This window comes from Grus americana, chromosome 4 (genome assembly GCF_028858705.1).
Source record: "Grus americana isolate bGruAme1 chromosome 4, bGruAme1.mat, whole genome shotgun sequence".
NCBI classification, from domain to species: domain Eukaryota; kingdom Metazoa; phylum Chordata; class Aves; order Gruiformes; family Gruidae; genus Grus; species Grus americana.
Window position 1 is genome coordinate 2,086,143 of NC_072855.1, and position 22,628 is coordinate 2,108,770.

Sequence of the window (22,628 nt, forward strand, 5' to 3'; positions counted from 1 at the left end):
GGAAGGAAAGGGTCGGGGCGAGAAGCCGGTTTGTGTGAGGAGACCCACCCCTCAGCGCTTCATCCGGGCACTCACCACCCCTCTGCCCGCCAAAACCCCGCCGCCCGCTTCCTCAACCGCCGCTCGGCGGCGCCCGCCCCGCCCCGCCCCGCTTGGCCCCGCCCCGCCCTCCAACGGCCACTCGCGGCGCGTGCCGGGGGCGGTACCCGCGCATGCGCGGGGTGGGACCGAGTCCCTAACGACGGGGCGGGTTCGTAGGGCGGCGGCGCGTGCGCAGCAGGGCGGGGCTGGCTGGGCTGGGCTCGCGCCGGCCCGCGGTCCCGGGACGGCCTCTGTGAGGGGAAGGGGCTGGCGGGCAGCCGGGCGGTCTGCCTGCTGCCATGGAGCCGGGAGAGGAGGAGGAGGAGGAGGAGAGCAACGAGAACGAGCAGGTTCCTGTGAGTACGGGGGTCTGCGGAGGAGTTCGGGCAGGCGGCCTTTGGCGGCAACGCGGCAGGGAGGCGGTAACTGCTCTGGGCTGTCCCTCAGCTCTTCTCCGGCCTTGGGGACGGGGGTGTGACAGGCTGGTTCGCTCCTGTTTCTCTCTGCGTGTGTGGAAACTGGCCTGATCTCGCCTTCTGCCCCAGGGAGGGGCTGTCACTGGTTGGGTCTGCCCCAGAAAAAGGGAGGATGCAACTGACCTGAGCCCCCCCCCCGCCCCTCTTCTCTTGCCCTGGAGAAAAGAGGGGCTGTAACTGGTCTGATTCCTCCTGCCCTCCTGGGGAGAGGATGTGTGTGTAATTGTCCTATTTGTGCCTTACTCTGCCCTGGAGAGGGGTGGGTGCGGTTGGCTTGACCAGTGCAGTTGGCTTGGTCACTAACCCTCCTGCGAAGTTGGAGCCAGTGGGACTGGAGTGGCCCCAAGGAGCCATTCACACCCTAGGAGGGCTCGTACATGGCTCTGTGCACTTTGCTGTCTTTGTATCACTGCTGAAGACAGGGGATGAGCAGATTTCTGGAGATCATGGGTGTCCCATCACATGCTGCCGCCCCCATGTTCTGGGATCAACATCTTCCTGAGCTTGCCTCTTGTGAGAGCATTGGGAAGTGTCCTTCCTGTGGTATTACACTGTTCTGGCCCCTGGTCCGAACTGTCCTGCTGTTCTCATGCTGGTTTCCAGAAGTGTGAAGGGTTTGTAGAACCTGCTCAAGTTCTGACTCTTGCAAACTGTTGAGAGACATCTTTGTGCAGAGTATTAGAACAGCTGATGTTGGACACTTGGGTCTGGAGATGTTTATGGATGTCACGTCCATAGTTATGTATTAGGAAGGGTACAAGAGGACAACCCAAAATGAAAAGTTACAAGGATTGGTGATTGTCTCAGAGCTCTGAAGGAACTCACAGAAGCGCAGCAGCCAAATGAAGATGATTAGGGGACCGGAGCATCTCTCATACGAGGAAAGGCTGAGAGAGCTGGGGCTGTTTAGCCTGGAGAAGAGAAGACTGAGAGGGGATCTGATCAATGCTTATAAATATCTAAAGGGTGGATGTCAAGAGGATGGGGCCAGACTCTTCTCAGTGGTGCCCAGTGACAGGACAAGGGACAATGGGCACAAACTGGAACACAGGAAGTTCCATCTCAATGTGAGGAAAAACTTCTTCACTCTGAGGGTGACCGAGCACTGGGACAGGCTGCCCAGAGAGGTTGTGGAGTCTCCTTCTCTGGAGAGATTCAAAACCCACCTGGATGCAATCCTGTGCAACCTGCTTTAGGTGATCCTGCTCTAGCAGGGGGGGTTGGACCAGGTGATCTCCAGAGGTTCCCTCCAACCCCGACCAGTCTGAATCTGTGAAATGGCAACCGGTTGTAGATGCCGTATCAGTTTTTATAAACGTTCCCGGGGAAGAGCCGTGGATTGGTACAGGATTCAATCTTACCAGGAAAAGTAATAGAAACTAAAGGAAAGAATGGAAACAGCTATGTGAATAAACATGACATGTTAAAGGCAAGTCTGGCCTTAACAAACATGTGAATATGGGAACTCAGCATAATCTTAATTCAGTTTCCAAAAGCTTCCTGCTGAAGGACCTTCACCATATGTTTTCATTTGCCACAGAGTAGGAGGGACAGTTCTTGCACTATTGTGTATTCTTGTGTATATTTAAGTAGAAATGAAGTTCATTCGAATGCTGATTTACAGACAAATTTCACAGTTAACTTTATGATTCTAAGTTATGTGTGATGTTATAGATCAATGAACTTGCCTCCTGCTTCTTGTTTTACCTTCGCGGTATTCACCACAGGTCAGTTTATTTTGATGCTTTTTGGGTGTCAAGTTTTGTTGTTTTACGGTGGCCGTTGCTTCCTTCTGTGTTTGTTTTGCACTGTAGTTTAATTGCTGCTCTGACAACCGGAGCTTAGCTCTGGGAATACCAGATGGAGCTGAGCCAAGCTTGTTGCTAGTCTGCTGCTGCTCTTCTGGTTCAAGGGGATGCAGGTGCAGATAGACAGTAGGCCAGGCAGATCTTCTGTCTGTTGTAGTATGGCTGCTCTTACACCTTTATTGTATATTTCTGTTGCAAGAGACTATTTTAGTTATAATTTCAATTGACAAAGAATAACACTGAAAACCTCTCTTTGTAACTTGTAACATGCAAGGCTGTAGTTTCACGAGTGCCATATAAATCAGCAAGCCCTATCAAAAGTGACCTGTGCTGCTGTGCCCTGGTTCCTTGTTGTTGCCTCTATGTTGTTTTGTCACGTATTCCAATAGACAGCAAACCAGCACAGCTAGGCGCTGGACTGTTAACTGTGGTTGAAATTGGTTTAAGAAACATCCACTCAACTCTTACCTCAAGTTTTTGCTTACTGAAGAGAGACTGGGACTGTATCTTCCAGCCAAAGTGCCAGTTTTTGATAATTTAAAGGCATTATGGAACTTTTGGCATCAGACTGTAAGAGTGAGAAGAAATTCTGTAACCAACATAGTGATATTTTTTTACTGTTTATGCTGTTTCTTGTTTTATCAGTGAAAATACTTTGTCTATTTCCTCTTTTATTTTTGATTATGAAGATGATTTAAGCCCTGTCCTGCAAACTTTTTGATTCTACATTTAGTTAAGCATAAGTATTACAGATAAGATCCAGGAGGATCAAGTTTTGATACCTACTGACAAAGGTACCTTTTATTTCAATAATAATATAGTGTGGAAAAGATAAAGGAATGAGCATTTTCTTAAAACTCAGAGGACAGTAAAGTACAAATTATAGCTCTTGTAAGTATGATTTAAAAAAAAATAAAATTAAAAATCAGGGGATACTCAGTGCTTTTTCAGTGGTCCAAAGCTGAGAATGTAAAGAAGTAGTTGACTTTCTCATTACATAAAAGCATTCAGGAATGCTGTTAAATGTTGATATTGGAGTTATGATTTAGACAGCAAGCAGTTAAGGGATTTTTTGCACAGGAATGAAAATAAGTGGCTAAGCTACCTTGTGTGAAATTAAATGTTGTCTTTGATGCAGGTTGATGCTTGGAGGAAAGGGAATAGTTTTGAGCATTACCTGTTAGATTGCTGAAGTGGCTGTAGAACTGAAGGAGCTGAAGAACTACTACCCAGTTTTCCTAGTCAGCTGTTCAAAATTTAATTGGTGCTGTTCCCCTGGGGTCAGTCCTTGCGCTAATGCTGTGTAATGTCATCACTGGTGACCCAGGTGGATGGGGTGAATGCCCTCACATCGAGTTTGTGGATGATAGCAATTTGGAGGGAGTGGATGATATGCTGGAGGACAGGGCTGTGTCCTGGTTGCAGCTGAGAAAGAGTTAATTTTCTTCCTAGTAGCTGATATAGTGCTGTATTTTGGATTTAGTATGAAAATAACGTTGATTAAACACTGATATTTTAGTTGTTGCTAAGCAGTGTTTACAACTAAGTCAAGGACTTTTCAGCTTCTCAGGCCCTGCCAGCCAGGAGGCAGGATCCGTCCACAGGAAATGCACAAGAAGTTGGGAGGGGACACAGCTGACCCCAACTGGACGAAGGGATATTCCATACCATATGACGTCATGCTCAGTATATAAGCTGGGGGAGTTGGCTGGGGAATGCCGTGGCTCAGGACCTAGCTGGGTATTGGTCAATGGGTGGTAAGCAGTTGTGCTGTGCATCGCTTGTTTTATATATTCTATTATTATTATCTTCCTTTTCTGTCCTATTAAACTGTTTTTACCTCAGCCCACGAGTTTTACTTTTTTTTTCTTTCCCTCCATCCCACTGGTGGGGGCGAGTGAGCGAAAGGCTGTGTGGTTGTTTTAGCTGCCTGCTGGGTTAAACCACAACAGACTGTCCTTCAGAGGGACCTTGGCAAGCTGGATTAATGGCCCAAGAGGAATCTCACGAGCTTTACTTATGAAAAATGCAGAATCTTTTGCACTGAGAAAGAAAATCCCCATGCATCGGTACCAACTGGTGGCCCTTCAGAGAAGAGCCTGAGGACGTAGTGGACAGCAAGTTGAAGATGAGTTGACATCTCTTTGCAGCAATGAAGGCCTGCCATGCATTGGGCTGCATTGGTAAGAGCATAACTGGCAGCTGGAGGGAACTGAATATTCCTTCTTCTTGGCCACAGCTGGATCCCGTCTCCTGTTCTGGACAAGAGAGAGGTCAACAAAGTGGCCTGAGTCTGGTGGAGGCCACCAAGACAGTCAGGGGGCTGGAGCAGATGGTGCATGAGGAGAACCTGCAGAGGCTGGGTTTGTCTGGCCTGGGGAGGAAGAGGCTGAAGGTGAGGACCTGGCAGTGGCGCTTCCCTGCCAGACGAGGGATTTGGAGAAGGAAGTCTCTTCATGCAGGTGCCCAGAGAGAGGACAAGCAGTGGTGGTGATGTGTGGCAGTAAGGAGAAATTTTAACTGGAGACGGGGAAATCTGTTTTTCCTGGAGAGGATGGTGACGTGCTGGGCCAGGGCCCACAGAGGTGGTCGAGTCTCCATCCTTGGAAACAGTTCACAAGTTGATGGGATGAGGCCTGAACAACCTGATCTAGCCTTGACGTTAGCCCTGCTTCAAGCCGGAGGTTAGACTAGGTGACCTCCAGAGGTCCTTCCAACATAAGTTACACTGATTACATGAATAAAAGTTCTGCTTCAGGGATTAAGTTGTATTACAGTAATCGGCTTTCAGATTGCCTTACAATGCCCATGGCTGAGGTGTGACTGAACAGAGTACTGTCAGCCTTGGAAGCCTTACTCTCTTAGGAAACTGAGCAAAAAATAGGCAGTCTTGTTGCAGATCAGCAATGATTAATTTTCCACTGGTCGTTTTAGGACACTCCATAAAGCTATTGATGTTATAAATTTGACAGTGAAAACTACTATTTCTAAAAGATTCAAAATAATGCACTAGCAATCTTTGCAATGTCAGTATCTATTGTGTAAATATACAGGTTAACTTTCTGGGACGCTTTCAGCACATCCCTGACAGTTTACCATGTCATGAATCTTCCCTTGTATTTGAGATCTGCCGCACTGGTTCTGATCTCTTGTGGCCATTTGGAAACCCAACGTTCATTGCACAGAAGTGATAAATCAGTTCTGAATTTACATAGTGCCTGATGTACTGGTTGGTGGTGCCTTCTGCCAGGAGGGAATGGCGTGGGTCTGAAAATTACCGCTAGCATGTCAGTCTGTATTGAAAAAACAAGGCGCAACTTAAATAATTTGTGTTTCTCACACCTGACAGCACCAAATCGTTACGTTTCTTCTGAATCATATTTTTGAAATTATATTATTTACTAGTATGTTCATAAATGAACTTCTAATGCTGAACTATTTGCAGGCAATGAGAATTTTGTTACTGATTTCAGTAGCTGGGCTTAAATGCTAACAATTTTCATACAACTTGTGGTGCTGGGCTTCTGGCCAAAAAAACCCCTCTCTGATGTAAAAACTTATTCTACATTTTGAATGAGGCTTTTTTTTACTGTTCTGACATGCAAAGTAGGGTTCATACGGACTATAAAGCCATGATAAATTATTGGATTATTGTGAAGTGCAGTCGCATTTATGTAGCATTAAGGGAATTCTGAGTTTGCATGTAGCCTGTAAAGCGCTTTGGCATGGCAGTTGCTTTGCTTTTCCTTGACTGTTCATTACCAGCTGAATAACTGCCATGAAATGAGCAGGTAGGTGTAAGACAGCGTGACCTACATGCTTTGTGTTCTGGCAAAATTGTTTCTTTAATCTTGAGGGACGCAGTGGTCAATTCCACGTTTTAAGAGGTAAATATGTTCCTGTTTCTCCACGTCCTGTTCTCCTTTGTTCCTTACCCACAGCTGGGGAAGACTTTGCCCTGCAGCAGTGGGTTGCTGACTCCAAGTGGCATGAGGCTTGCACTGCACTGTCCTTGCAGGCGGTGGGAGGGAGTTTTCTTGGTGTGAAAGAACACTCAGACTCAGAGGGGTCAAAGCCATGCTACAGGCTAGAAAGCTTGATTTAGGTATTATTTGTGACAACTTTTTATACCTTTTTAAAATTTATTACCACATAAACTAATGGACAAATAAAACCAAGAAGCTTTTAGTATGTAGTATAAGTTGTGCAGCTATGAAGAAACCTCCAGTGAAGGGATTTCAGTCACGCATCCTTTGGGTCCAGTTATTCAGCAAATGTGCCTGGGGTTTGCAGGGTGGGCACTTTTCTGGTATTCAAAAGTAATGGTGTATACAGACAGTCAAATTCATGCTTATCTGAAATATAAAATGTTGTTTGTTTAATTATTCATTAATTGTGGTTTTTATATTGTGTGTTTGTTTATCCACTGGGAGTAGGTGATAAAAGTCCATAAATGCAAGGATTTAGAACAAGCTATTTGAAACAACTTGAAATAAATTGTTAAGAAAATAGCTAGTGTGACTTTGTTAACAAATGATTTCAAACCCATTTAATTATTATCTTTGAGAGGGTAAATAATCCAGTAGCTAAAGGAGTGGCAGCATATGATTGTATCATGACCTCGGAAGAGTTTTTGATCTTGGGACAAACTAAGAAAATATGCAGCAAGTTTGGAAGGCATTTCAGGTACAGTTTTTGATCACTTTTCTCGGCTCATTGTTAAGTATTTTCATTGATGAATTGCGTGGTTAGTAGATGATGAGACCTAGAAAGTAAGTAGGTAAGCCTATTCTGGGCAAAGTGATCAGTGCTTTTGAAAATGGTATCAGAATCAGGAATGCTCTTGACAAAATGGGGAAAAATAAGTCCTCAATTTAGCAAGATGGAATCCAGCAAAGCCAAATTCAGAGTGGGATCTACCTCTAGCACTCTTACGTGATCACCTAATTTGGTGTAAATGCTCACTGATGTTGGAGGAGTTGGTCCTGAACTCCACTGCCTGTTTGTTCACAGCTGCATGTTCAGATGGATAAGGAAACCGAAACACTGATTTATACTGAATTAACTTGGCCACGTTAAGCCAACTGTATCCTGGGCTGCATCTCCAGCAGCGTGACCAGCAGGTTGAGGGAGGGGATTCCGTCCCTCTGCTCTGGTGAGACCCCCCTGCAGTGCTGCGTCCAGCTCTGGGGTCCCCAGGACAAGAAGGATATGGAGCTGTTGGAGTGAGTCCAGAGGAGGCCACGGAGATGATCCCAGGGCTGGAGCACCTCTGCTATGGAGACAGGCTGAGAGAGTTGGGCTTGTTCAGCCTGGAGAAGAGAAGGCTGCGGGGAGACCTTAGAGCCCCTTCCAGTCCCTGCAGGGGCTGCAGGAAAGCTGGAGAGGGACTGGTGACAAGGGCAGGGAGTGACAGGCCAAGGGGAATGGCCTGAAGCTGCAGGAGGGCAGATGGAGATGGGATGTGAGGCAGAAATCCTTCCCTGTGAGGGTGCTGAGGCCCTGGCCCAGGTTGCCCAGAGAAGCTGTGGCTGCCCCTGGCTCCCTGGCAGTGTTCAAGGCCAGGTTGGATGGGGCTTTGGGCAACCTGGGCTAGTGGAGGGTGTCCCTGCCCATGGCAGGGGTGGCACTGGATGGGCGGTGAGGTCCCTTCCAACCCAAACCAGTCTGTGATTCTGTGTACCTCTGATTTTTAGGAGGGAGAAATGAGATGAAGTGTTTGGAAGAAATTATAGTGTATTTCTGATGTTTTGGGTAGATGAGATTGTTCAAATTACTCATCTAGGTAGTTCTCTTTCCCATATCTCTCTAGATTTTTTTTTCTTTGCTGTGCTGTGTTCTGTTGGATATTTTCACTGGTCTGTAGGTCAGAATAAAGTAAGGAGAGCTAAACCTGGATATTCAAACTTCCAGTGGTTCAAAACTAACAAATGTTTAATTTTCTTTCTATGAAATACAGCATCAGTTAAGAATACCAAACAGGATCTGCTGTTCCTACCATTTAAGTTAATGGCACTGTGTTGTCTGGGGGTGGTTGTAGTTGTTCAGCTTTATTTTTGTCTTTTCCTCTCATTATGTATTTAGCAGCAAAAGCCAACTTTTGTTGTATTGCATTTCAGGAAGAAAAACCTTGTTAAATTTTCTTCATTTGAGTTTAATTATATGGAAGCCCTCAGAGATGATTATACCCATTTACTAGATCCTAATTTTTTTTTTTTTTTTGCAACTGCCTTGTTATGTACCCTGTGTCCTGGTATGCACAGTGCTAATATGTGGCCGATCTCTTCCATTGTGCTGTTTCTTTAATATTGCTCTTTAGTATAAGGATTAAAAATGAAATAATGAAACAGAATGTGCTGTTGCCAGTTTGCTTCCTTCCAGCTACTAACCTATGAGGTCCTAGTGACTTGGCTGTCTTTGAAAAGGAGGGATTATTTCCTTTGTGGTGTTTTGTTAAAGGAACCTGACACGGCCTTAAAGAGCAATGCTAAATGCATAGCACAGGCTTATGTATGCAAGCATGAGAGCTGCAGCTGATGAGTGTGTGGGCCTTAGGCCCTGCCACTTTGAGCTGGGGCATTTGTTAGGTGAAAACACAAATCAAGCTCAGGTGCTAGCAGGAGACTCTGACCTGTGTGGGAAGTATTTGACTTCAGGAAGTGATCATCTTTCCTTGAGGTCCTCCTATTACTTCAGTATCTCAAGCATGATTGGCTTTTGGTTCTCTTTGATTTCAGAACACAAAACTTGGATGTATGCAGTTGTGGGTATATGCAGTTGTGTAAAACTTTTTATTTTGTTGTTTTCTTTGAAGGAAATTTTGAAAGAGCAAACTCCAAAGTCGTCTTAGGTTTTTCTGGGAAGATTTTATGAAATGAGTTGGTATAACTAATACAGTTTGAGAATCATGAGCACAGTTCTTGTGAGGATGTGCAAGAGTTGAACAATTGAAGTAGCGGTATTGGAATGGGTAAATGGATTGGTTTCACTGTGCATTTGCCAGGTGGGCTGCTCTGAAACTGGGGTGGTAGGATTGCTTCTTGATTTGTAGAGCTTTTGGTTTATTGGGTGCCTGGTTTTTCAGGATGGTTGCCTTCCTGGGAGAATCAGTCATTGATGGTAATTTTTTCTTTCACATGAGATGTCTTGGGTCGAACACTACTGATGTTTTCTGAGGAACATGTTTCAGTGGAGAATTCCTGACCAATTATAAGTATATTCCTTTCTCGGGGGTCCTGCTTCATCTCCCTCCCACCACCCCCAATTCAAATCTTCTTCCCTTCCCACCTCCCAACAGCTTTGCAGACAGATCAATCCTTTACGGGCATTTTGATAAGAAATGTTGACAAACAATGAGCTGGAAATCTGAACTGGTAAATCTGGATGGAGTTGGGAGACTTAACAATGAGTGTTTCCTGCTTTTCTGTCATCATATTTTTTCTGCTTGCTTAAGGAAGTATGTTTCTTGTTATATGAGGGAGATGCACACTGCAAAATCATTTGAATTATGTTTTAGCAGGCATTGACTCTGTAAATATCTTTTTTTTCCTCTACAGTCTGCCACTGTGCAGACCACTTCTCATGTTCATGATGCTATAGCATCACTGTGACAATGACAGCAGCTACTTACAAGAAATATTAAAATAGATAAAAGGTATCATATTATCTAATTGTGATACAAATATTTATTTCCTGTCTTATTTCATGTTCTCATTCATGCTTTAATCTCCTTGGCTTGTGATGCTGTAGGTGTTCTTCTTTTTGACTCTTCCTTATAACCTACAGGCAAAGAAAGATGAAATTTTAGAGCATCAAATAAGAGATGTTTGCAGTGTTATGGTCAGATCAGACTACTTGAGGAATCTGCTCTGCCGCTGATTTGCTCTATTGTTGTACACTAAGTTCTCTGTGCCTAGTAAAAGGAGGATAAATATTTATCATGTACATTCTAAAGTAGTGCTGTGAATCAGTGTTTATGAAACATTTTTGGATCTTTGCATGGAAGGTGCTATGTAAGTACTCTTAGCAACACTAATATTGCTTTGATTCCTTCCTGCTCTTCTGGGTGACTGAATATTTGCGCTTTTTGGTAGCTCTGGATATAATTGTACTCTGAATCTTCTAGAATATTGCTATTTGTAGTAATCACATCATAACTCATTAGCATTTTTCCACCAATTTCTTCTTGAGAAATCTGCATATGATACATCTCTGACTCTGTTTTCCCAGAATAAGACTGGTCGAACTTATTCCAAATTCTAATGTGAAATGAATGGGTTTTGAAAACTGTAAGTGCTAGAGGAGTGTTTGGGAGGAGGAAGTACTTCTGGGAAAGAAATTTCCGCAAAGTGGAAACTCGGTTGTATTTTATCCTTCTATACTCTCATTTTATCCCCATTTGCCCAAGACTTGTTCAAGTTAAAACACTCTCTAAGGAAGACTTGGCTGACTTGAGTTGATAGCGAACTGTGCTTTTTTTCATTCTATAATAAAATATTTTGGTAAAAGATTAAGATAGGAAGCTACAAGTGGAAGAAACCTGTTCAGATGATGTTTGCCTTGTTACTTAAGCTGAAGGAGGGTAGATTTAGATGAGATGTGAGGCAGAAATCCTTCCCTGTGAGGGTGGTGAGGCCCTGGCTCAGGTTGCCCAGAGAAGCTGTGGCTGCCCCTGGCTCCCTGGCAGTGTTCAAGGCCAGGTTGGATGGGGCTTTGGGCAACCTGGGCTAGTGGAGGGTGTCCCTGCCCATGGCAGGGGGGTGGGACTAGATGGGCCTTGAGGTCCCTTCCCACCCAAACCAGCCTGGGATTCTATGATTTTTCTTGAGTGTGGTGACAATGAATATGTCACTCCAGGTGTGCTGAAACTGTATGGGGAAAAGGCTAAAATTCAAAGTTCTGCTATAAGGTTTAATGAAATTATTATTTTGGTCATATTTTCTTTAGGTTGCTAGTCAACTTTTTTTTTTTTTTTCTTTTACTGAAAGCAAGTTAATCAGTAGACTTCAGGAACTGAAGAATTCTCTGCATGTGACATGGTTCCTCTGGCATGCTTGTGGGTAGAGTGAGGTGCAGCAGCATAGAAAGGATTTCAATTTAAGTGGCTGACAGGTATACGAGTAATTAAATGATTTTGAGAGGAATTGCTCACCATAGGCTAAAGAAGGTCATTTTAAAGGGGAGAGTAAAGAATAACATGCATGGTTCAGTTGTTTAGTCTTTTGTTCATTGTTTGCGTCTTGAATGCTGTCATTACTCATCTGTTCTAATATCCTCTAGAACACCCACTTAATTAGCTATGCTTAGCGTATCTAAGTAAAATCAATACCTTTTTTTTGGGAATTCGTTTTCTAATCACAGTATGGGTGCCTTATGTAATGCTATTAATTTCCAGTACCTAACACTATTAATTTCCAGTTGGATTAATAAAATTGCCCTTTTCTGAAGATGCATATTGTAAAACCAAATTTTCAATAATAGGCTTTAATTAAATTACCAAATAGCTACTGGAATGCTTTGCCTTCAGAGCTATTGTCACGTACACTTCAGTGCTGCTTCTTTTAATGACTTTATTAGTATGAACAATAGGAACTAGGAGAATGCAATAGGGATTTAATATATGCATACAGGCTACAATTATTATCTTTAGTCCCGACACAAAGCCCAAACAAACTTATTTTGTACAGGGACTTAGTTTGGGAGAGTAGTTTCTGCCTGGTTGAGTCCTAGTTTCACAGTTGTGATTCACACACGATCGGTAATAAACATCTTCCTTTTGAGTGCTATAGCTTTTTAAACTTGGACAAAAATATTCCTGCTGTTCCAAGTAATGTACTTTACAGTGCTGACCTGTATAGAAAGCTACGTCATGTTTTTATTTCGGTGATGCTATTTTTTGGAAGGATTTAAGATGGCATATGGTACTGAAATTCTGGAAATTGTCCTTCCAAAAGCTAAAATTTGCGAGATTACTATGTAGAGTTGAGGTTTTTGTAACTGTGCCTGAAAGATGCAGAGGTGCTGCCCCAACAATGTTCTTCACTTTGCAATTGGACGTTTGAGCAAGTGGCTTATTTTAAAGGAAAACTGGAGTAAAAGGGAAAATCCTGACTTGGAACCCCATCTTACTAGTGCAATGGGCTGCAGTTTCCAGGGAGGAAGAGTTTTAGGGTTACCTATTGTTCATGGGCAGAATCGGGGCTGAAGCTAACTGGAGTGCCTGTGATGCTTTGCCGGTGGGTCTTGGCAGTCTCCTGACCAAATGCTCTTTAAAGGCAAGAGAAATTCAGCCTGTCTTCAGCTCCGCACATTCTCAGACTTAATAAGGATGAAAATAAGCTTTTCACTGCAAGCTCGGATGCCTGGTGATTGGGAATTAGAGGGAAGACCAAACTCTCTCTCTGTTGGTGACAACCTGGCCACCAGATAGTGATTATTTCAGATATCTCTTGAACAGGTGAGTCAGAACCGAAGGGGCTTTCCTTACCTTCTCTGAAATTTGTAAATCCGCTGTCTCTGTGGCAGAATGAATCGCTTTTTAGGAACAAATATGGAGACAGATAAAGATTCATTTGTGATGGCTGTAATTTATTTTTTTGTAGATAGATTGAAGGTGTTATGTTTTGTATGAGAACCACCTTCAACTGAGGTGCCATAAATAGTCAAGAGTGAACTCACCTTTCTTAAGTTTAAATATGAACTAGCAGTCTTGTAATAAATTAAAAAAAATCTTAAGCTTTTATTCACATCCTTTCCAGCTTTTTAGTACATAAGAAAAATGAAACAGAATTCAGGTGTCAGTTTAGCTAATCTAGTAGGTAATATTCACATTTAAAGAAACAATCTCAAATGGTGAATTTTACGTGTTTCTTTTACATTGAAACAGGTCTGTGTTCTGGACTTTTCTCTAAGTTTGTATCTGAACTCTTCCCTTAGAATGTAATTAATGTCTTCATGAAAACTCTCGTGGCTTGCTTTTTTTGTGATAAAGGTTGCAAGTGGTATGCTCAGTCCATCAAGGTAGATTTGTGCTACTGAATGGAAACTTCCACATGAGTATTAGACCAATTTATCAGAAAATCTATTAAAAAAAAAAAAGACAGTTATCACTGAAGGACTTCATAACTTGGGCACGTATCCAGCACTATTATAATTATTCATGTAGAAGGCAGGCTTTTGGGAAATCATTTGCGGCTTCCTCACTGACCCTCTCCTTTTCTCGGTCTGTGACCTTTTACTTCTGCCCTTCACGTGTCGCTTGCCCACATTATGGGTTGCTGTAATTCTCACCACTGCCAGATACCACTAGACAGTAGATGTATAATTCACGGTACCACAGTTGGGGCAGGAGGAAGTTCCCCACCACCTACTTGCGTTCACTGCAGTGTTCCTCAGATCCCACTGTTTGCTAGCTTGGTCACTGAAAATAGCTCCAAGGGCAGCTTGACTTTAAAAAAAAAAAAAAAAAAAAAAAAAATCAGTGAGTTAAATTGGAACTAGAGTTGACATGAGGAAGAGGATGAGGGCAGGGAGGGGTATTAAAGAGGTGAGGGAGCTGCAAGTCCTCCTTCTAGTTTAGGCTTCATGTTAAATTGCTGCATTAATAGTAATACCTGTGCTAGTCTCTAGGGTTGGTTTGTTTGTTTTTTTTAAGCCGATAGCTACTTTCCTGAAACATTTTTGTTTGGGCTGAGTCTTGGTATTCCAGAAATATAATTTTCACAATTCTATACCATTGTGTTTGAACCTGGCTGTCTGTCTTGTCTGGGGAAAGCTGTTACAGTTGCTGTGACCTCAGGCATGGGATATTATGGATGAGAAATTTCATTCTGACTGTAGAACAGCTTCCTCTGTTACCTCGTGGGAAAAAATGTTACAGCTGCTTTTCTAGGCAGAAGTCCAATTTGACTTCAATTCATGCCCTCAAAGTGTGTCAGGTATTGCTAAATTATAATACAGAAATCAACCTAGACTTGCTTTAAGATATTTACATAAGATGCCTTTTAAAATTTAGTTTGACATATAACTTATGAAAGTAAAAACCTTCTGTTTTTTAATAAAAAAAAATATAAAAAAATGAATAAGAAAATGACTATTGGAAATCCCAACAACCACTGTTAATAAATCAGGCAGGACAAATACCAGAACCTGGCTTTGATCTGGTGATAAGTCTTTTTGGTGTTTTGTGATTTACTCAGAGTTGCATGTACGTGGGTTGGAAATGAGAAGTAAATTTCTGTCCCTCAATAGTGATAGGCTAATGTGCAGAAAATCATGCTCGCTGTTTTTTGGGATCTAAAGTGGCAAATGAACCTGCCCCTTTTAGTTACGTTTTGGGACTCTGGATGGAATTTAGGTCACTGCCTAAGTACGTTGAGGTAGATGCCTCGCTTGCGGTGATGGTTTAAGTATTTTATGTATTTCATTGTTCATGACGTAAATGTATACAAATGTTGAAATACCAAGAAATTATTTTCTGTTTTAAAAAATACATATTGTTTCTTTTAGCCTATTGCAACAACTCCACCACATCGTGGCTGGAAGGAAGAATCCCTAAGCCGCAGCAGCAGTGAAACCCAGGCATCAGTTACCAGCGGGATCTCCCTAGGAGAAGCAATACGTCAAAAAACTACCATTAATTGGGTATTTGTACTGTGCCTTTTTTGAAAATAATATCAAGTACTTTATCTGTATACTTTAGACCTCCACCGTCCTCACCCTGTAAAGTGCTGTGTTTCTGTCTCTTGGAACTGTAGAAAAAGAGGACTGTTGTGAATTCTGACAAGTCATTTAATCTAGTCTTGATCCAAGTGCTACAAACCTTTTTGACATTTATCATTCAAAACTGAATCCCCAGTAGTTCAGTGTGTTTGTTCCCCCCGCCCCTTTTCAGTTTTCTGGTTATAAACCTAATATATTTTCCAGTGTAACGTTTTATTCTTTGCAACAGTATCTTTGATCGGTATTCAGTTTGTAATTTGCTATAATCCTGGTCCTGCTACTCCCCCTTAAATTGTCAGATCTGTCTACCTCAAAATCGCCAATTTACATGTTAGCACAGAGCCATGCTTCAGTTCATGTGAAGTCTGATTGCTTTTAGACCTTAGTTGTAATGTTGTTTTCCATATGTGATTAAGAAAAACTTTACTCACATTGTCATAGAACCACTATGACTGTATCTCATGGATATACTGCCAAATATTTCATTACTTTGAGAATTGCATAAGACCACAGGTGTTTTGAAAAGACTGAGTTAAAAATCATTTGGAAATAAAATTTTTTATAAGAGCCTTGTGCAAAAAATATAGTTCATATATGCAAAATTCTGATGTGAAAAGTAGCTTTTAATACCTTAGTAGTGTTTCAAAAGGTAGAAGAGCTTGAAGCTATTCAGTAGGGATAGTACTGTACTTCTACCAATTCATTGGGACACTTTCTTGCTTATATTAACATATATGTAATTATAAGTTATATATACTGATAATAATGGTTTGCCTTGTAAATGATGGATATTCTGAATTCTCTGCACTGAAGACTTGTCTGTGCCTTTTCTATAATTAAAACTTATCTGTTTAATTACTTCCCCAGTAATCCCAATGCAAATTCTTTAATGAATTATGTGAACTAAAGATGCTCCTTTCCATTTGAACATGAACTGAAAGTCTTTTTCTTAAAATATACCAAAGAGTTGGCTGGGACTCTCAGGCATTATCTGTGAACTCAGAATTTCTGTAAATAGAAACTTTCTTTAAAGACAAATCAGAAACTGTTCTGCTTGTTACTCCCCAGTTGTACAAAGCAAACCATCTTTACTACGCAGTGTCAGGAACTGTACTGGCCCAGCATCCTACTGAAGCATTTGTCCTTATCAAGATTTTTCTTTCTAAGTGAGAGATTTCATTCTAGTTTGGAAAAAGCCTTCTGCAGTGGCAGAATGTAGAGATGGAGCTCAGTTTCAGGCAAGCGATGGAAGGCTGGCAATCAGATAGTGAGCAATGACAACTTGGGCACTAGTGAGAACTGATGACTTAAGTGGTTCATAGTGTATCGTAATTCTTTTACATTAAAAACAGAGTATTTGTATAGGAAGTAAAACTTAGAAGCAATAATTCCATTGTTTCACAATGTAGTCTTTATTTCCTTTGGAAATGTCTCTTATAAAACTTTCTTGATGCTTGAATGCTTTTTTTCTCCCTGCCTGTTCTTAGGGTATCGAGTCATGGTATCAACTTCCAGCAGAAGAGGATGCCAGCCATTTAACTGCTGCCTCGGAGACGAAGCTTGGCCAGACTTGTGATAGAAATGACCTGACGGACTTCCCTACACTGGAGGAGGGAGTGTTGCCTTCAGCAGAAGCATCTAGAAGGCGGTCTCTTGGAGATACAGCACATGGCTTACTGCTGGGTATGTTCAAAGATGCCTTTTGTTTAACTGCTAAACAATTAGCATTTTAGTTTTCCTTTTAAATTAGTCCCTAACCTGCGTTTGACTTCTTCTAGTGAGAACTGGTGGTTACGAACTACATTCTGTGTAATTTTATTGTCAAAGCCCATCTTCAAAATGAGATAGAGGGCTTGTGTACCTTCCCTGGACCTCTTAACATGTGAACTGATTATCTTTAGTCTCAGATAAAACTGTAGTCTTGTTTTTCTTTAGAATTAATAGTAAACCTGAGTGAAGTTAGACATTATGGGGGTTCTGTCTAGGTGAGGTGGTAGTCCTCTGTGTCCTTAAAATCTGTACTAATTGGTTAGTCAAAAATCTTCGTTAATTTCAAAATAATAGTTATAGTACTAAAGTAGATATAATTGTATTGATAACATGAAAAACTGTTTGATAAGTGTGTCCGTGCTTTCACCCCTTTCTCATACATTAAAACTACTGTGTACTGCTTCTGTTTCACTGCTTTTTATAGGATTTCTTTATAGACAAGGTAATCTCTAAATACAGTTTTAAAAGCTTTTCAGTAGCCCTTTAAAAAGGTCTAAGTGTTACTGCTCTTTAATTAATCAGTATATGTATTCCTTTTCAGATAAGAGGAAAAACTGAGGAATTATAGCTAGAAGTACTGTACTACTGCAAGATTTAACCCAAACTATCCAGATAAAGGGATTTGCTTATGTAGGAAGTTAGCATAACAAAGACTACATGGAAGGGGAAGGTGGTAATTATTTACAAAATGTCTAAGTAAGTTGATGTTTATCCACTTTCACTGTTGCACTCACAAGCACCAACCCTGTTTTGATTTCTTTTCTTTTTTTCCCCCTCAAGTAGTATAGCTTGCCTGTAACACAGGGGTTTAGGTATAGTAGCGATGAGGTCCTGGCGTGGTGCTTTGCTGTAGCCTGCTATCCTGTTGGGCAAACAGGAAAGGGAGCCGTGTATGTGAAGTGCAACAACCTTGTTGTCATCCTCCAGATGTTGTCAGAGCGCAGGACCTTCTGCTAATGAGTCTTCTGTTCTGGTGCTTAAACACAAGTGTATACACACATTTGTACTTCATTTGTATCAATATTAATATCTTTGTTAAAAGTCCTTACGTTTCTCTCTGGGTCTTGTGCTTTCATAGAATCGTTTAGGTTGGAAAAGACCTTTAAGATCACCAAGTCCAACTGTTAACCTCACATTGCCAAGTCCACCACTAAACCATGTCCCCGAGCACCACATCTATGTGTGTTTTAAATCCCTCCAGGGATGGGGATTCCACCACTTCCCTGGGCAGCCTGTTCCAGGGATTGACAACCCTTTGGGTGAACAAATTTTTCCTAATATCCAATCTAAACTTTCCTTGGTGCAACTGGAGGCCATTTCCTCTTGTCCTATCACTTGTTACTTGGGAGAAGAGACCAACCCCCACCTGGCTACACCCTCCTTTCAGGGAGTTGTAGAGAGCAATCAGGTCTCCCCTCAGCCTCCTGTTCCCCAGGCTAAACACCCCCATTTCCCTCAGCCGCTCCTCACCAGACTTGTGCTCCAGACCCTGCACCACTTGGTTGCCCTTCTCTGGACACGCTCCAGCACCTCAATGTCCTTCTTGTAGTGAGGGGCCCAAAACTGAACATAGTACTCGAGGTGCGGCCTCACCAGTGCTGAGTACAGGGGGACGATCACCACGCTGGTCCTGCTGGCCACACTCTTTCTGATACAAGCCAGGATGCTGTTGGCCTTCTTGGCCACCTGGGCACACTGCTGGCTCATACTGAGCCGCCTGTCGACCAACATCCCCAGGTCCTTTTCTGATGGGCAGCTTTCCAGCCACTCTTCCCCACGCCTGTAGCGTTGCCTGGGGTTCTTGTGACCCAAGTGCAGGACCTGGTACTGAGCCTTGTTGAACGTCATACAGTTACCTTGGCCTATCGATCCAGCCTGTCCAGATCCCTCTCTAGAGCCTTCCTACTCTTAAGCAGATCAACACTCTTGCCCAGCTAGGTGTCATCTGCAAACCTACTGAGGGTGCACTCGGTCCCCTTGTCCAGATCATTAATAAAGATATCAAAGAGAACTGGCCCCAATACTGAGCCCTGGGGAACACCGCTTGTGACTGGCCGCCAACTGGATTTAACTCCATTCAGCACAACTCTTTGGGCCTGGCCATCCAGCCAGTTCTTTACCCAGTGAAGCGTATGCCTGTCCAAGCCACAGGCAGCCAGTTTCTCCAGGGGAATGCTGTGGGAAACGGTGTCAAGGGCTTTAGTAAAGTCCAGGTAGACAACATCCACAGCCTTTCCCTTACCCACTAGGCAGGTCATAGAAGGAGGTCAGGTTAGTAAAGTGGGACCTACCTTTCATGAACCCATGCTGACTGGGCCTGATCACCTGGTTGCCCTGTATGTGCCACATGATGGCACTCCAGATGATCTACTCCATAACCTTCCCCGCCACTGAGATCAGACTGACAGGCATGTAGTTCCTGGATCCTCCTTCCAGCACTTCTTGTAGATGGGCGTCACGTTTGCTAACCTCCAGTCATCTGGGTCCTCCCTGGTTAGCCAGGACTGCTGAAGTTCCAGTATTTAATATTTCACCTGTATCTGTTCTTGGTTGTGTTCATTTTCATCCGTGTGGAGTCAGAGTATTCTGGTCAATTCTGGTGGTATAATATTTAGTCCACTGGTAGTAGTACATTTTTGAAAAAGAAAACTTCTCTTTATAATGCAGCATTATTCTCTGTGTCTTAAGACACCAACCGTATTACTGGCTCATTGTAATAATTTTTAATAACCCTCAAAATGGTGGAAACAGAGACACTCGCTTTTTTTCACTCAGTGGTATTAATCACAGGAAGCACATCTGTCCCCAACAAGGTAAACTTGTTTCTCTTGGAAGTAAAGCCAACTTTTATCAGATCCATTTTTCTTTATTACCTTTATTTGCTCATATTTTCCTCCTTGTTTTTTAACTTGAAGCTTCAGCTGTGGCAATTAATCTGTAAAGAATTATATCTTTCCCTTTTTGTCCATGCGCATTTAATGAAACTGAAGCCAGCAAAAGCAGAACTAAGCCATGTATAGGTAACAATACTCCTATGGCTGAAGTGGTTAGTTTCTCTTCTGTGCTATCTGTGGAAGACAAAATTAGCCAAGGCTGTTACCGAGAGCTGGTTTAGTTACGCAAGCTAGAAAGTTTTCCTTGCCTTACTTTAGTTGTGTTATTTCCATTTGTTGCATTTCTGCTTCCTTATGCATCCAAGTTACTATACTAACTGTTCACCAGACCCCCAGACGTGATTGTTATCCGTTGGTTCCACTCTTCAATTAGCAGTTGTTGCATTTAGGCATAGATTTCTATTTTTTTTAACTCTTAAATGCTAGTTCTAACATCAAATTCAATCATGCACTATATATTAACTTTTGACTTTCAAATTTAGCTCAATTCTAATTGAATTGTTAATTTTTCCTGTGCAAACCTTCATGTATGTATTCTGTAACTGACTGTTATGTCATCTGTGAATTTCTTCTTACCTGCTGATAATGCTTGCTTTTCTTTCTTCTTTACTTTCATGATACCCCACCTAGACTCCTTTTCTGTATATACTTCCTTGGAAACACATAAATTAACAATGCTGTTACTAAGCCCAAAGTGTGTCTTTTTGTATTGATATCCCTTAGAGGATCACTCTGCAAAACCAAGTGTTACCCCGCCTGTTGGGTTGTTACACTTGTGACTCAGTTTTCCAGGATGTAACTGAAATGGCTGAGTAAAGCTGCTTCTAAGGCTGGTTTCAGTATACCATTGGGCTAGGTTTTTTCACAAACAAAATTATTATAGGCAAATAACATGATTGCTTGCGATATTTTAAAATAATAAACCTGCATTGCTTCCAGTTAACTGCAAGTTCAACTTGCAATTTGCCATTCCTGTACCTGCTTGTGTAATCTTACTTGTATGTAGGTTGCTTTTTGGGTTGTTTTTTTTTTTTTTATTCTGAAGTTAAACAACAGCTTAAGGGGATGGACTTGAAATTGCCTTGGGAATAGTCTGGTGTGGTGGGTTGACCCTGGCTGGAGGCCAGGTGCCCACCAGAGCTGCTCTCTCACTCCCCTCATTCACTAAACAGGGAAGAAAAGGCATAACGAAATGCTTGTGGGTCGAGATAAGGACAGGGAGAGATCACTCACTAATTGTTGTCACGAGCAAAACAGACCGAACTTAGAGAGGAAATTCATCTAATTTACTACTAGGCAAAACAGAGTAGAGTAATGAGAAATAAAATCAACTCTTAAAACACCTCCCCCCACCCCTGCCATCTTCCCGGGCTCGACTTCACTCCTGGCTTCAACCTTCCCCCCCTCAGTGGCACAGGGGGATGGGGAATGGGGGTTATGGTCAGTTCATCTCACGGTGTTTCTGCCGCTTCTTCATCCTCAGGGGGACGACTCCTTTCATCGTTCCCCTGCTCCAGCATGGAGTCCCTCTCATGGGGTGCAGACCTTCAGGAGCAAACTGCTCCAGCGTGGGGTCCCCCACGGGGTCACAAGTCCTGCCAGCAAACCTGCCCTGGCGTGGGCTCCCCTCTCCACGGGTCCACCGGTCCGGCAAGGAACTTGCTCCAGTGTGGGCTTCCCATGGAGCCGCAGCCTCCTTCAGGTGCCTCCACCTGCTCCGGCGTGGGGTCCTCCACGGGCTGCAGGTGGAATCTCTACACCCCCTCATCCTTCCTCCATGGGCTGCAGGGGGACAGCCTGCTTCACCATGGCCTTCACCACAGGCTGCAGGGGGATCTCTGCTCTGGCGCCTGGAGCACCTTCTGCCCCTCCTTCTACACTGACCTTGGTGTCTGCAGAGTTTCTTACATCTCACTCCTCTCTCCGGCTGCAAAAGCTCTCTCCCTAGCTTGTTTTTTTTTCCTTCTTAAATATGTTATCACAGAGGCGCTGATTGGCTTGGCCTTGGCCAGCAGCGGGTCCGTCTTGGAGCCGGCTGGCATTGGCTCTGTCAGACACAGGGGAAGCTTCTAGCAGCTTCTCACAGAAGCCACCCCTGTAGCCCCCCCCCCCACTACCAAAACCTTGCCACGCAAACCCAACACACCTGGTAAACATTCATGGCAACTCCCGAGGGTTTTGTGAGTTCAGCTGTTATTACAATATGCAGGTCTTGCTCATTTTCATCAGTTTTGGTGATTATTTTGATAATGCTTTGCTCCATCCTTTGTGAAGGAGCCTGTGACGGGAGAGAGAGAGAGAGAGAACATCTGTGTCTGGTGGATCTGGATCCAGAGGTTCTGGTTCATACTGAACCCCTCTGAGGCCCAAGGCCCAATGCCTTCCACTCTAGGTCTCGCACTCATGGCTGGAACTATGCCTTCTGTCTCCTGTTATGCTTTATACAAAGATTGAATTTGATTTTGGTGACTTGGATTATCTGATTAAAAAAAATTCTGTTTCTCTGCTTGAACCTCTTGTTTTACTTGTTCAGGGATTCTTGTGTGTGGTTCTCTGTTAACTTTATGGTGGTGAATATACATGGATTTCTATGAAGGAAAACAAGACAGAAGATGACTTCTATCTGTAAATGCAGAATCTGGGATGAGGTTAGCTTTGGTGGAGGTAATCCATCTGCTGAAGGAACTTTTAAAATCGTACGTGTGTTACAAAAGCATGAAAGGAAAGACCAGCACTTTTTTTTTTCTTTCTTAGAAACTTGAGGTAATTTACTGGAAATCCCAAACTTTTGCCCATATTAATATGTTGGTTTTAGTCTACACCGAACACTAAGCCCCATCCCGTGCTGCTCTAAGCCTTTTTTATTTTTTGTAGACAAC

General features: G+C 42.9%; 1 protein-coding gene across 10 annotated transcripts in view; it reads left to right on the forward strand.

Moving 5' to 3' along the window:
* Positions 1-276: 276 nt before the first annotated feature.
* Positions 277-22,628, forward strand: part of ALMS1 (ALMS1 centrosome and basal body associated protein) — a 78,423-nt gene continuing 56,071 nt past the window's right edge. For 9 of the 10 annotated variants that reach the window (XM_054824245.1, XM_054824248.1, XM_054824247.1 and 6 more), the window contains exons 1-3: positions 307-437; positions 14,873-15,007; positions 16,573-16,768. In XM_054824245.1, the coding sequence (XP_054680220.1) occupies positions 381-437; positions 14,873-15,007; positions 16,573-16,768 (388 nt within the window). In that variant the 5' untranslated portion in view covers positions 307-380. Of the gene's footprint in view, positions 438-14,872; positions 15,008-16,572; positions 16,769-22,628 lie in introns of all 10 variants that reach the window. The other variant, XM_054824244.1, reaches the window with a different exon arrangement.